The following is a 16,118-nucleotide window of genomic DNA, read 5'->3' on the forward strand; positions in this document are numbered from 1 at the left end:
ACTGCTCTTCCTGCTTTTGTCCCAGTTTGTAGTCATTATAGAGACCCAGTTCTCACTTCTCACCCTATAAACCTTGACACCTTCAGCTCTGTGACACCATCCCCATCCTGTGCAGGTGTTCTGTAAAATATGGTAACTCTAGTGACCTTTTTTATTTCCTCAGAGTTGTTGTCTATGCCGGCAGTAAAGCGATTTTCTGTGTCGTTTGCAAAGCATCCGACTAATGGTACGTCTGCTTCTCTTCAAGTATTTTCCACTTTCTCCACCTCACTTTGGTTTGCATGTCAATGGTAAACTTTTCATTTTGGACATTTTCGTTGGTTTAGTTGTTTTTTTCTGTTCACGTGATTTCTGCCATCTTTCCTTCGACTTCTCCAGTTTCGCCATCCTTTTTAATCATTCAACCAGTCTTTTCCCCTTCCCACATTCACCACTGTCGCTCTCTGTAACCTCCTGCGGTAAACGCTCTCTCTCACCCAGTGACTCAGTTTACATGTGGATGAGTTTCAGCACCTCTTTATGTTTTCTGTGCTTGTATGTGCACAAGTCTGTGGGAAGGTGGCTGTATGACACTGTAAAAAAATCATCATATTAATCAGTATTTTTGTATTTAAATTTTTTTTTTTTTACATTTAGGAAGCAAACTACATGAGATAATGACTGTTCAACAGTTTAAAATATATTTATTCAACAAAGATGCATTCATCATCGTCTCATTAGACATATTTATGTTAAAATTATTATATTCTGAATGAAAAACTGATGACCACTGATGTTCATAGTAGGAAAAACAAATACTATGGAAGGAAGTCAATGGTTAATACATGTTTCTAGCTTAGATTAGTGGATAAGTAAAAAGAATATGAATAGTTTGGAACTGGATCAGAGTCTTTTAATATGATTTATGAATTGATTCACTCACTCTTTCATTGTTTTGAAGCTTGAAAAACACTTTTTGTCTTGGACCCTTGTTAGAATGCATCATGTGACAGTGAGTACATTTAGATGGACACCAATAATTGAATTTTAATATGATTAAGACAATACTTTGATTAAGAGTCTATCATGTAAACAGAGATTTTTGATTACCTTAAACTGACTAAAGTCATAATCAAACTAAACAGAAATTGAATTAAGACATATGGAGTATTCATATGTTAGTAGCATTATTGAAGTGCAGAACAGATTTGTAAACACCGCAATCAAACTATTACCGTTGTTTAGGATTTTCACAACATTTTGCGTCAGGATAGTCTATACACACACGGCTGTTTGACACTATTTTCTGCACCTTCTGAGTCAGTAAAGGACCACAGACACGCACATCGTGAAATGCTGAGTTTTTTTCCCAATACGGTGTGCGGCATTAAATTCCATTAAAACAAGACTCTTCCAGCAATTCATACTCTCTGATTTTTAAAAATGTTCTAGACATAATTAAACGATTACTTTCTCCAGAAGAAAATATATTATCAGACATACTATGAAAAAATTTTGATTTAAAAAAACTATGATTTAAAAACGGAAAAAAAAATCAAAGGGGCGCTAATAAGTCTGACTTCAATTGTGTGTGTTTGTGTGTAATATTTTTATAAAATAAATATATTATAAAATAATAGATTAAAAACATGTAATGTAATATTATAGTAAATAGGGATGGTTTGATATATCTACTAAAAAACAAATCCAAAAATACTGATTAAGCTATTTTTTGCAGTGTACAGTTATAAATAGATATGCAAGATAATGGATCTAAACCACTGCTGGACAGCACACCAATGATTAAAGCCTTCCCCCGTTGGCAATTTTCATTGTGTTATTGGACAATGTAATTGATCACAGAGGAATGGTTCACCTGTCACTTTTTTACCCATTAATCTTCTGTCTATTTTTATTTAAATTCAGTGTGGTCGTGCATTTGAATTGTTATTTGTGTATGTTGTGAATGTTGAGCTGTGCAGCCAGAGTGTTTTACACCCTGTTTTTTTCAATGGGAAGCAGCTTAAAATCATCTTTCTTTAGTCTGTCTGCAGAAAAAGGTACCATAGTTTGAAATGCCACAACCAAAAAATTAAAACAGAGATCTTCAGTTTAGGTGAATGATCTATAACACTTATAAGATGCAGAATGACTCTTAGCCTTTAATTAATAGAAAGGCTCTCTGCCCTTAATTAATATGTGCTGTGCATAAACTGAATTTGTTGATTGTGATAAGAAGACCTGTAAAAGAAAAATCTGCATGTGTTGTGATCAAGTGAATGTCCAGATACTTAGCAAAGAATTAAATGGAGATAATAACAAAGGTAGTGAACAATGCAGGAGAACTGCTTGTAAACTGAATTACAGCAGTGTGTTGTCTAGATTTATTTGCACATAGTGCAGCTGTATATGTGTTCAGTACATCTTCAGCAGAGCTTAAAGATGGTTCCTGGTCCACCTACACAGTCCTTATTCCCTGCCAGATCCCACACACTCTGCCCACCACACATTCCCAACCATCCAGCTCTCAAAATCTACATGTAAGCCTTTTGTCCAGCATTCTTTCTCTGTAGTTACACTTACATTGACACTCACTTACCTTCGTGTTGAAATAAATCCACATTATGTTAACACAGACGTAGTTCTTTCAGCCTAACTAGTATATTTTTGTGTTTTTCTGGTAAATGTGGGTCGGGTCAGGTCAGATGTGCCCACAAGAATAGTTAAACCTCCAATAATGTGCATTTTGGTCATCTCCCAATGGTGCACATGATGAAACAGCTTAATAAAGAAACCATAATGTCTTAATTAAATTGTAAAAAAGTCAAAAGGTTTGTGTAAGCAATAGTTCAGGGCAAAGCGAATATAATTACTTGACTCAATATGAAAAAATAATGAAAGTTAAAAAATCCATGGCTTGATATACAACAAATGTGTTTGTGTGTGCACGTTTATGTTTGTTTGTATTAGAACTACTGATAATGGCCAATAAAAGATGTAGCATTGGTTTCAAATTCTGGGTTCAGTAATATTTCTTAATTAGTTTTCAAGTTAGTTTTGATGCTCATCAAGGCTGCATTGATTTGATCAAAAATACAAAATGCTGGTTAAATTTCCCAATGGTAATGTTAATACACACCCTTTCTAACCTTTTAAAGACACCTCAGACCAGAGCAAACCTTGTTGCTTCATATCTATTTAATTGCTAATCAGCTGCTGCGCAACTCTTTGGGCTCTATTTGAACAATCTAGGCACAAAGTCTAAAGTGCATGGCACAAAAGCATTAAGGATGTGTCCGAATCCAATTTAGCTATTTTAAGGATGGAAAAATACACTGTGTTCTAGTGCATGGTCTAACATGGCTGTGCTTATTCTCTTTATGAGTTATGGGTGTGTTTTGAGCATAATGTGCATTAAACCAATCAGTGTCTTATCTTACATTACCTTTAAGGGTCAGTTGCATCACGCCATGTTGAATTTGCTATTAACATGATGGACTTTGTAAGTGGAAAAACTGAATGCTTCAGTGAGAAAACAGTTAAACAGACTATCTGCAGCGCAAGGATAAAGAATGAGCCTTCTCCATTTGGCCTCTTTAATTTCTCTTTACTTTTACTCTTTAGTTTACTTCTTTACTTTCGCGGAGTAAGGAAACTGTTGTACACACTCCACTGAAGACATTCATTAGCCTGCATATTTAATTTAGTTTGTAAGCGCAAAGATTTGATTCAAAACTATTTATAAATTCAGTTCTAATTTCCAGCAAACAAATAAATGAACAATAATAACAAAGTGTGGTCAAACAAGTTATATCCAAACACACTTCCTGTTCTTTTGCCCCATAGTGTGATGCAGACGTCTCCAAAACTCGAGAGTAGGACAAATCTAAACTTGTTTTTTTAAAACTAATATAAATATGCAAATAAATAATAATAATAATAATAATACACAAATGCAAATTGTCATGAATAAACTGAAAAAGCCCCTCGAAATGAAGAAGGCTTGAAAGCAGTGGTTTTTATATTTATGCTAAAAACATTCATTTTTGTATCATTTAAATCCTTTAATTTAATTAATGTGTAAAGATATTTGTGTATTGCTGTACATCCTGTGTGTATTATACAATGTGAAAGTGTGCTAATGTGCTCTTCGCTGGACTTTAGACCAGCTTTTAGTTGGTCAATGGCGCTATCATTTTCAGTTCTTCAAAATAGCAACGCACAAGCAATGCGTCCTAACACACCTCTATATTAGACCAGCACACCCATGAGTCCACTAAGTGGTGCAAAGGGATTTGCTATTTAACAACATGGCACAAAATGGGAAAATTAGAGTTGTGCTGGTCTGAAAATAGCAACAAATCATGTTAAACACATCTTGCGCCTTTTTGCGCCAGCTGTGGTTCCAATCCATTCTTGAGCAGCTTAACTGGTGCTGCAAACACACAGCACTCAATCAAGCATCAAACTTAACCAAAAGGAGTATTTGAAGCCGTTTCCACATTATGATGGCAAAATGTGAGATCGTGCCCGGCCATATGGGGTACATATAATCATTGCATGTAATTTATCATTGATTGACATTGCAGTTCACAGTTATCAATGTAAACTGTATTCAAACAAATACCTATACAGTATATGACACTGATGTATTTAACAAAGGCTCAGCCTAATAGCCTCTGGACTGGTTGGTGAAAAACCACAGTACCGTACTGACAAACATACCTCTGCACATAAAGGCTGATGATCTAATTCAATGTTTCTCAACTACGTTCCTGGAGGACTACCAGCTCTGCACATTTTCTGTCTCCTTAACCAAACAGCCTGATTCAGATCATCTCATTAGCAGAGACCTGTAATGGGTGTGACAAAGGAGATATCCAAAACATGCAGTGTTGGTGGGCATTCAGCAAACCCTACAAAAAATGTATAAAAAGAAAAATTTAATCTAATGTCACCTTTAATGAAGTAGTTTTTGTGTTTGCATTTCGTATGAGTTCAATATTTGACTCCACTGAGTACTGTATTCACTTTAGGCACACAAGATGACACTTCTACCAGGGTGATTAAACTACCTCTATGGTGGTCCTTCTCAGGTAATGATAGATCTCTATCCCACCACAGCTTAAATTGGAACGGGTCGATTGAGTCAATCGACTGGGCCTAACCAAACCGTGTCCATATGCACGCTCCAGAACTCACAGTGTGAGGAAATGTAGATCTGTTTAGCTCTTCTAGATGTCAGTTTGGGTACGTAGATGTCTGTGTAACTTAGTCGAAAACCTTGAATCCTTTGTGGTCTTGTGCCTCAATCAAAATTTGTTGACCCCAGTCGCTGGTACTGCTTCTTCTTCATAGAACAGTATCTGAATGAAGGTGGTGGACTACAACGGACTTAAGTGCTGCTGTGTGTCTGCTTGGGATTATCTGCTGGTAAACAGTCGCTCAGGCTAACTCGTCTTTGTTTAGGTGTGAAGGAATGTCTATTTAACCCTTTCAGACCTGTTGTGGGCTGTTTTTCTGATAGCATGCTAAGAATGATAAAACCAAAAACTATGGCCCACAAGAAGCCCATGCCCTCACGCGTCTGCTTTCCAAGCCCTGCTCCCCACTCTTGTCTTCCCTGCTCTGCTCTTCTTCCTCAGAACCTCTGGAAGAGCACCAGGTAGCCCAGCTGCTGAGGCGCTTTTCCAACGACCCCAATATTGGCCACCCGTTCTGTTTGGACAGTGCTTTTGCCCACCACCTCCATCAGTGCTCCTATCATCTCCGCCTGTTCCGCAACTGGTTAATCTCTGGCCAGGATCCACTAGAGTACATCTACGGTCAGCCTTGCGGAGGTCTCTCCGTGCCCTGCTGTGCCGTGACTGCAGTAATGGCCGCTGCTCAGCTTTGCTCTATAGCGCCTCTGCTGTTTGAAGCATGTTGTGTCATTGGAAAGAGCGGCTTGCAGTGAAACAGCTGAATTATTTTCTTTTTTTAGCCTACTAGCAAAGTGCATTTAAAGTTAATTAACAGGCTAAATCTAAAATGTAGCTGTAATTCATTTCCCAGGTTTGGCTTTTAAAATGTGCACTACTGTACAAAAGTCTGGGGGCAGTCATTTAAAAAAAATACATTAATTAGGCAAATGCATTTGGAAGGGAATCCACCACATAAAAAACTCATGCCTGAGTTAATGCCGGTTCATTCTGCTGTGACGACGCCTGATTAATCAGGGACTAAGCTAAATGAAAGTTAGTAAGTGATCTAATAATTAAGAAAAGTCAAATTAGTCCAAATTTGTCCAAAAGAAACCGTGATTTTAACTGAAGATTTGTATTTCAAATATATTCCTTTTTGTACTTTTAGTTTTACAAAAAAAAAAAAAAAAAGACTGGAACTTTAGTTTTGTCATTACATGAATAAATTCATTTCTAGATATATTCAATCAGAAAACGTGTATTGTGGATACATCCAGCCTTGGTGAGACATTTTTGAAGAACATAACAAAATACCACTGACCCCAAACAGTAGTGCACATATAGTACCTCTCATAATAAAATACAACTAATTAACATGTACACAAATATTTACCCCTCCCAGTGTATTTTACAAATTGAGGGTATTTGAGACTTTAATTCTAAACTAATTTCCACCAAACAAAAGACCATACATTGCATTGGGTAAAGACCCCAGATGGATTTGATTTCATAATTTAGCTCTTAAGAAGGTCAAATGTGTTTAGAAAGAGGACATATCAGACTAAATATATGTTCTGATGTCAGTTTTAGTCATATCAAAGCAAAAAAGAATTAAAAGTGACCTCTCTGCTGTGTGTTGTGGGGCAGATGCATGCTGTGGCATCTGATTGCAGCTGTGTCAGCTTACAGTCACATCAGCTCTCTGACCTCAACAGGCTTGCATGATAGTGGCATATGATTTGCATGCCACAATCCTCCTGTTGTTTGAAAAAAAAGAAAAAAACACTAGATTTCTGTTTCAATTGTGACAGTTTCCACGATTTTATTAATTTCATAGTTTAGTAAACTCAGAATAATTATGTTAACCAGATTTACATTACTTAAAAAATTTTTATAATGCTATTGTTGTTGTTGTTGTTGTTGTTGTTTTTTTCCCTAAATCCAGGATCATTTTTATTAGCAATAATCATAAGTGATGTATTGTCATGAAATACAGTAGGATTCACAAGTGCAGTTTTTACATGCTTTAATCTGCTTTAAAGACCCATTCACACCGCAAAGACAAACATCAACTAAGAAGTTGGCCATTGTACAATATTTAGAAAGCTGTGAATAATTTGGTGTCATGTTCAGATTGCCCTAACAATTGTCCAGTACAATAATTAAATGATTGTTGGAAAATAACTGGTTACACAATCCAACAAATGGAGATTAACCATGTTCAGTCGGATGAAAGCAATCTTCGACCAATGGTGACAGGGGTAATACACTAATCCAACAAACTCTGACAGAAATGATAGTTGGTGTTTGTCTGTGCGGTGTCAATTGGTCTGTGTGAAAGTCCGTGTGAAATCAAAATGTATGTTTATTTTTCTAAAGCACATTGTTATTCTTTAGGTAAACAATTAATCTGTGCAAGTTACTCCATTGAAAAAAAATGTTAGTTTTGTTAATCTTTAATCAAAGTCTGACCATTCTGCGTTTTGACTGGTGGTCCTTCTCTGTTGACATCAGTTCAATGGCTTCAACCTCAAAACCATACCATTAGTTTGCTACAGGGGAATGAGGTGCAAAAAGAAAGTCCCATCCCCCCTACTCAATATTCAGTTTCAGTTAGAAGTACATCAACATACAGAAAAAAAGTCTCAGCAACTTCTGGTTCACGCGGACTTTGAGTTTGATTTTTTACAACTAAAAGAAGTGTATAGAGACTAACAACTAACACGTTTTTTGTTTGACTTGAAGTTGGCTACATTACTACCAAACCATGTAATTATTTGTAGTTTGAACATAGATTTAAATTTTCTATGTAGTACATACAGAGATATGAGTGAATGGTAAGAGTTGTTTGTATGCCTGTACATCTGAATGTTTTCCACCGTGACTGTTGTTCTGTCACTAGCAAGGGTTTGGCAGTTGGTGGATTGGTTCAGTGGTTTAATGACTGTGGTATTTCTCAGAGATGTCTGGATCATCTTCTCATCTCACCTCTCATCTTCTCTCATCATTTCTCTCATCCACAGGTTTTGAAGGCTGCTCCATGGTGCCCTCCATATACCCTCTTGAGACCCTACACAACTCACTCTCACTCAAACAAGTGAATGAGTTCCTGACGACTGTGTGTGAGAATGCTGGAGATTCCCACACCAGGACAACCAGAGGTGATGCCCATAGACATACTCTATATTGATATAGAGCACATATCCAAGAAAAAACATGTAACTGGTGCAACACAGTTCATGGTTGATTGAAGGAGAATGAAGAACTATAGGGGTAGGCAAGTTCATACCAGGAGAGCCACAGTCCTGCAGAGTTTTGCTCAAACCCTATCCATAAACATCTAAAAAAGCCAATCAAAGACTGAGTGTTATGTGTGCGCCAATGGTGTGGTGGTTTGTGCGTCGACACATGGCACTTCGGTACCCACGGCGACCTGAGTTCGCTGCCTGCCTCGGGGTCCTATGCTCCCCACACTTTCCTGTTAAATACTCTCTACTGTTCTATACATTAAAAGGTGAAAACCCCGAAAAAATAATTGTTAAAAAAAAGTGTTATTAGAAAGTTACAGACAGGTGAGTTTTTTGAAGGCTGGATTCAAACTCTGAGGGACTCTGGCTCTTCAGGACCAAACTTGTCTAACCCTGAACTAGGGTGTTAAGGTTCTAATCTGGACCTTTTGAAAAGGTAACGTCCCATTGATGGGTTTTGCACCTTTATTTCTGACAGTGTACGTACATCAGCAAAATGTTAATCTGGAACAACATTCCTTTCCAAAATATAGTTCTAGCCTTGTCCCTATCCCAAACCATAAATATGATTTAGAACAAAAACAAATGCTGTAGAAGCTCTTAAACCTTCTTGTAAGTCTGAATTGGCCATTGACAACCTGGTTGAAATTTTGTTCCATTTTGTTCCATTGTTTTATAAACAATTTGACTTATGTCCGCCCCAGGAATCCAATCACATCAACATCAGTAGTTTACGCACATTTCTAGAATCGATGCCCTTTTTGCCCAGTAACCTAAAATGTGCTGGATGGAAACATAGCTAGAGACTCCATTACTAGTTTTAAAAGGCACTGTGTATTTAGCAGTGGAGGCTTGTGATGAGATTCATAAGACATTAGTCTTACACACAACCAATTTACATAATACTATATATATATATATATATATATATATATATATATATATATATATATATATATATATATATATATATATATATATGTGTGTATATATATATATATATATATATATATATATTTTTTTTTTTTTTTTTTTTTTTTTTAATTAAAATATCCAAAAAAACACTAGAACAGTGTTATACATTTTGCTGACTTATGTACTTACATTTTCAGGAATACGAAATAAGCAATTTTAACCTAGTTATGCAGGCCGTGTCATTATGTGGGCATGCTTGTGAAGTCCCACACACTTGATTTATAGGCTAGTTTAAAGAAAACAGGGACACATTGTTTGTTGTGAATGCATGCCCTCTAGTTGTGAAAATTACATGCATTCTCATAAATGACAAAATCTTGACATCTGAACAATGTCTTGAAATGTAGTACAATCTAAACAAATTTATTGACATCAGACCAATGAGTTCTTTGAAAATATTCCACTTTTTATATAGCATGTGTGTGCATTATTTTCTGATAAATTAACAGATTAACGTGAATTACTCCTCGTATACGTTTAAGTGAACTTTGGGTCACAATTGTTTTAACTGTGTGTGTTTTTATCCTCTTCTGTAGCTCTCTCAGCCATGTTTGACTCCCAGAACCAACCCACAGGGGAGTCTTACATCCCACACAGAGTCCTGTCATCCTCTGTTTCACTGCGCCAACGCTCTGATCGGCCACCCTGGTGTGAGTACTGCTGCCTTCACATGGACAAAACTCTCAGCACTCAATTACACATGCTGGATTGACCAGATGTTTGAATGATCTTTAAGTGTTATCTTTACAAATATCATTGTACAGATGAAAGCTAAATTCATCCATTTTTATAAAGGTTGGGAATTGATATATAATTATGCAAGGTATCATGGTTGATAGTAAAGGAGAGAGTTATATTTGGGATTAGAAGCTTTGTGCTTAAAATTAAACTTTTCTGTCGTGCTGTGTTCATGCCATGTCAAAATTACTGTCATTTTGAGAGATGACAGTGTGACCTTCTGCTTTGTGCTGTTTTCATCCTCAGACTTTGAATTATGCATTTTACTATCATATATATATAACACTATCAATGCCTGAATGAATCAGGTGAAGCATGATGGAGCTCTCAGAAAATTCACAGTGTATCAGTTACAATTACAAACTCTGTGAAGATTTCATTTTAATTTATACAAATTAAATCTTCTTTATTTAAAGGATTAGTTGTTTACTTACAGTGCTGACATACTAAATAAAACTAGGTGGTGATAAAGAGGATGATGTACTGTTACTTGTAGCTTATATAAGCACTTGTATTATACTTGCAATCTTACCAGTATATTTTTAAAAAACTTGCTAGCTAGGGCTGCACAATGTATCATTTTAGGATCGATATCGCAATGTGAGCATCCAAAATAGTCACATCGCAAAGACATGTATTGTTGTGTCTGAATTATAGTTGACCAGGAATCACAGAATATGATTTAATCACTGTGTTTATATGGAGTTTATATCATTTATGCAAAAAAAAAAAAAAAAAAAACATTTCTTATTTATTTATTTATTTATTTATTTATTTATTTATTTATTTATTTATTTATTTATTGTCTTATTTCTGGTCCAAATATCTACATTTCAAATCGAAAACAAGATTATTTTACTTACCCCACTGGCAGATAATTTAGCTTGCTTTAAGGAAAAACTTAATTTTCACTTATTTAACATAGAAGGTCTAAATTTACTACAACTTCAATGTTAAACTGCTTTATAAATCGCTATATTAATAAACATGAATTGAATTGAATTCTTCTGATCGTAAAAACAAAACAATATTTTAACTTTTTTGATATTTCACTCTTTATTTTTAGATGTTTTTTAAATAGTTGGACTAGAAACAAGACAAAACAAAGTAAGAAAAAGAGAAATTCCATTGTGATTATTCAATCTCTGTACCTAGATACTGTTAGTCTCCCTAAAATAGTCAAATAATGCCGCTTAATCTATCCTGTGAAGCTGTATTGCAATATTTATTGCAGAAAAATAAAATACCGCAATATCAGATTTTTCCAATATTCTGCAGCCCTAATTTTTGCTGATAATATATTAAATAAATAAATAGCCATTCACCTATGCAAGTTTACTTTTATGACTGTTTCAAAACTACACTCATAAATATACTTTGAAAAATTATTATGCTGTAAACTGCTGTCAGAGTTTGTAAATTTTAGCACTTTACATGTGCTGACCTTATAGTCTATTGTGCTGACATATAAAGTGCTAAAATATTCAAATTTTAAACTTTATAAATGTTTAAGAGTTTTTAAACATGCCAGTTTTATCATAACAAGTTTGTATGGCGGCCGAGAGAGCTTAACATGCTCCAATTTAAGAAATGCAATTACAAAAAAAACACCAGCAAATTAAGAAAGGATCAGTTTGACAGTGTAGGTGTTGCAAATCCTCACAATGCAAACACATAAAGCATTTTAGGGTCATCATGTTTTGCATGTGTTGTAAGAAAATGCAGTTGTTTTCTATTTTTGTTTGCTTTTTGAGAAAATGCTGCATGATTTTTCTTTATGTGTTTGCATTGTGGGTTTTGCAAAACATATGCTGCCAAACCAATGAGGATCTTTTTTTAATTTGCTGGCATTTTTTAAATTGCATGTGTTTTCTTAAATTGCAGCACATTACGGTATCTAGGCCATTGTTGGTTTGTCATTAAAATATATTTAAATACGTGACAGTTTTAATAGAATAGAATGAAACTAGGGGTGGGCGATATGGGCAAAATATCATATCCGGTATACAATATATATTCTATATTTTCCCATTAATGGTTGCTTGAGAGTTAAAGCCTTTATTAAAACATTATTAAACATTATTTTTTGAGCAAAACATAATTCAAACAAAGGGGTTTCCCTCCTTGTTTACAAATAAACAGCTGCACAAAATCTTTGATAAATAAATACAGTACAGGTTTTTTTTCTCCCTGCTTAACACTATACACAGCACTACTGTGCTGTTGTGCAAATAACAAAGTAAACAGAACCATAGAAAATGTAGCTACTGTACACTGTCAGAGCAAAAAAGAACACTTAAATAGTAACACAACAAAAAGTATTGTAGGATAGAAAAGAACCACATTGAATGTAAATATGAAACACACAGTATTTTGTCACAATTACAGTGTTGTTATAAGTAATGCTGTATAGCACAGTTGTGTGATTTACAAACAACAATTAAATCAGCTCTATATGTTTTTTGTTACATATTTACATGTATGTATTGTGCACATTTAGTAAACAGTGCACATATCGAAGATATCTAAAGATAAGTCTTTCACTTCATGTAAAATATCCTACACTTTTTTTTCTTTTGTTTTGGCTAAACTTGTTTTACTAAATATTAAATGAGATAAAAACTAATAGACTATAGAAATGAGAAGTAACGAAATTGTTTCAGAGTACTGTGATGAAATGCTGGTTAAGCATATAAATGTAAACAGTCATTATAACAGAGCAGAACGCAGAGCTAAACCTAGAGTGGTTTTACGTTCAAAATGCAGTATAAATTCGTCCCATTTTGCCGTTTTTAATTCTTTTGAACACATTCAGATGCTGCTTGTCAGTTTGACAAGGCTTCTATGTGTGTTCTTGCTGTCAACTGCTGTCAAGTTTCTGATAAACTACATAAAAATACATTTTAGTTGATGATAGAAGATTTTAGTTCAGAAGAGCACTAGAGCTCAGACAGAGTGACCATTGGTTTATTGATCACCTCCCTGACTAAGAATTTTTCTGTAACCTTCCCCAGCTTTTAGACTCTAGACAATCCTGTCTCTGAGGTCTACAGACAATTCCTTTGTCTTCATGCTTGGTTTGTGCTTTGACATGCACTATCAACCCTGGGACCTTACATAGACAGATGTATGCCTTTTCAAATCATGTCCAATCAATTGAATTTACCACAGGTGAACTCCAATTAAGCTGCTGAAACATCTAAAGAATGATCAGTGGAAACAAAATGTACCTGTGCTCAATTTAGAGCTTCACGGCAAAGGCTGGGAATGCTTCTGTACATATGATTTTTTTTTTAAATAAATTTGCAACAATTAAAAAAAAAAAAATGTAAATTGTCATTATGGGGAATTATGGGGAGGATATACGTGAATTTATTCCATTTTGGAAAAAGGCTGTAACATCAAATATGTGGAAAAAGTAAAGCGCTATCAATACTTTCCAGATGCACTGTATAATAACTTTAACTGTTAAAAGCTATTAATTAGTTAATTAGTTAAAGTTATTAATAACTAATTTTAAGTTACAGTAACTAATAACCTTAACTTTTCTGAATCTGATTGTAATGCAAGAATGTGCACCTTTTCTATTGCTGCTTTGAAACAACAGTTCTTGTAAAAAGTGCAAATAAACTTGAATGAATGAATACAAAAAAATAGTGAGAACACAGGAGTGAGACTGGGGAAGTTCTCTTGATGACACAAATGGAAAAACTCAAACAAAAGTAGTTTGTTTTGCAGCCAAATGATGGTTTGTGTGTGTTTTGTTTGTACAGACAGCAGTGGTCCTTCCAGCACAGTGTCCAGCGCCGGCCCCTCGTCTCCCACCACGGCTGACACCTCTCCACGCTTCAGCTTCAGTGAGAAGATCACCCTAACGCCTCAGAGCAGTGAAGAGATCCACCAGATCCCTCAAAACAACAACTGCCACACTGTGTCTTTGACATCCGAACCCAGCATACCCTCAGAGGACCCGCACAGCTCCATACCCTCTCCCATCATGGAGAGACCCAGTCAGATAACATCAGACGGCACAGACTCTGCAGGCCAGTGTCTGACAGAGAGCCCTTCCTGTGATGAAGGGTCAAGTCCAAACACGGCTGAGCCCAGTCCACCCAGTCCTCTCCCAGAGTCCTTCCGCGGGCTGCCCGGCTCCCTGCCTGTTCTCCTGGAGCTCAGAGAAAGCAGTTCTGAGACTGGGTCCAGCGCCCAGACACCGCTCAGCCCTGAGGAGCCCGATGAGTTCTTTGATACGCAGGAAACGGTTGACGCTTGGAGGGAGAACCCGGCATCCCTGCCCCATCCTGGAACTCCTCTGGAGGTGGGAGCTCCACACGTGCCTGAGCCTTGAAGGAAACAGTGCTCCCTTCACCCCATCCCAGCATGCTCTCGCTGTAGTGCCTCACACCTTCATTGAGTCCCATACAAGGGATTTGCCTACATTTTTAAAGGTATAGTTCACCCACCTCACCATTAGTTTCTGTTAAAGACAAAAAAGAAGTTATTTTAAAGAATGTGAGAACTTCTTGACATCCATAGTAGGAAAAACAATACTTTGGCAGTCAATGGCTACCATTCTTCAAAATTTCCTTGTGAACAGATGCAGGTTGAGTAAATAATGAACAAATCGATATTTTGGGGTGAAATATCCCTTTATGGTAAGTTGAGGAAATGGAGGCCCTCACTTGTTGAAGATGAGAAGCTTAATAAAGTCTCCATGGTTTAATTGTGTAGCGTCATTCAGAGATGCTCCCCGTGTAATGCATCTCTCTCGTTGAATGGCCAGTGGTCAAACATAAGCTGTTAGATGCACTGAAATATTTTGTACGTGCACATATTATCTTCCTCATGTTCAAATGACTGCAAACAATGTTTTCTTTTTCTTCATTAGCTGGTCTGGAAGATTGTTTTTTTCAAAGGGACATGATATTTGATACTAGCTAATGTTTGCTGAATTACTCTTGAATAATGATCTTAGCTTAAACATATGAAAGGGATAGTTGAAAAAAAATGGCAAATTTAATAAGTCCTGTTGTTTTAAAAATGATAAGATTTTTGCTCATCTTCTGAACACAGATGAATTTATTTTTAGTGTGTTCTAAGAACTTTCTGTCTCTCAATTGAAAGTATATTTCACAAAAAAAAGGTAAAAAAAAAAAAAAAACGAATGTCAACATACACTGTAAAACATGGGTCTCAAACTCAATTCCTGGATTCCTCAATTCCACAGCTCTGCGCAGTTTTGCTCCAACACTAATCAAACACAGCTGATCCAAGTAATCAAGGTGTTCAAGACTGCTAGACACCACTAGATCAGCTGTGTTCGATTTGAGTTGGTGCAAAACTGTGTAAAGCTGCGGCATTCCAGGAATTGAATTTGAGACCTATGCTGTAAAACATGCTCGGTTCCACACAATCGATTTATGTTGGGGCAACAGGTAGGAATTAAGTTAATTTATTAGTTTTTACAAATTTAAGTGGATTAAACATAAAACTGTTAGGTTATCCCAAAATAACATCAAGAATTTTATTGTTTATGCTCGTTTTAAATGGGTAGTTTAAGATGGAAATGTGGATTTAGGTGTAGAGCAAATAAAAACACACTTGTTTGACAGCAGATAACAGTTCTGGATGGTTCTTGCTGAAGAATCTCAAAAGATTCTTACATGTCATGCAAACAAGTTTCAGCTACAATGTTTGATCAGCATTTATAAATGAGGAAAGGCTAAGATTAAACTTAACCCAGGCTCATTCTGATTGCATACCCCTACATATATTTCTGAAGTGCGTCAAATATGTCCTAGGAGATACTTTTTTTTTGGCTGTTTTTGTTTTTGCAAATCCACCAGAGGCTGCTGTGCACGCTTTTTGAGATATTAAATTTCGCTCACAAGTGCCTTTCACGCCTGCTGTTCTCACATAAATGTCAACAGACTGATTGACCAATATACCCAGCCACCCGCTTCTCTAAACGCAACCAATAGTGTTTTCAAAAGCA

At 35.9% G+C, this 16,118-nt stretch overlaps 1 protein-coding gene across 27 annotated transcripts in view; it reads left to right on the plus strand.

Annotated features, from left to right (window-relative positions):
• Positions 1-16,118, plus strand: part of ppip5k1a (diphosphoinositol pentakisphosphate kinase 1a) — a 97,516-nt gene that overhangs the window by 43,962 nt on the left and 37,436 nt on the right. For 8 of the 27 annotated variants that reach the window (XR_015496265.1, XR_015496264.1, XR_015496262.1 and 5 more), the window contains 3 exons: positions 8,186-8,323; positions 9,922-10,035; positions 13,897-14,571. Coding sequence is in view for 9 of the 27 variants with exons in the window: in XM_087261861.1 (XP_087117987.1) it covers positions 164-226; positions 5,625-5,804; positions 8,186-8,323; positions 9,922-10,035; positions 13,897-14,471 (1,070 nt within the window). In the remaining 18 variants the exon portion in view is untranslated. Of the gene's footprint in view, positions 1-163; positions 227-5,015; positions 5,076-5,624; positions 5,805-8,185; positions 8,324-9,921; positions 10,036-13,896; positions 15,011-16,118 lie in introns of those variants that run through there. The other 19 variants (XR_015496260.1, XR_015496259.1, XR_015496254.1 and 16 more) reach the window with 9 other exon arrangements.

This window comes from Danio rerio, chromosome 7 (genome assembly GCF_052040795.2).
Source record: "Danio rerio strain M-AB ecotype USA chromosome 7, GRCz13ab, whole genome shotgun sequence".
Lineage (NCBI taxonomy): Eukaryota > Metazoa > Chordata > Actinopteri > Cypriniformes > Danionidae > Danio > Danio rerio.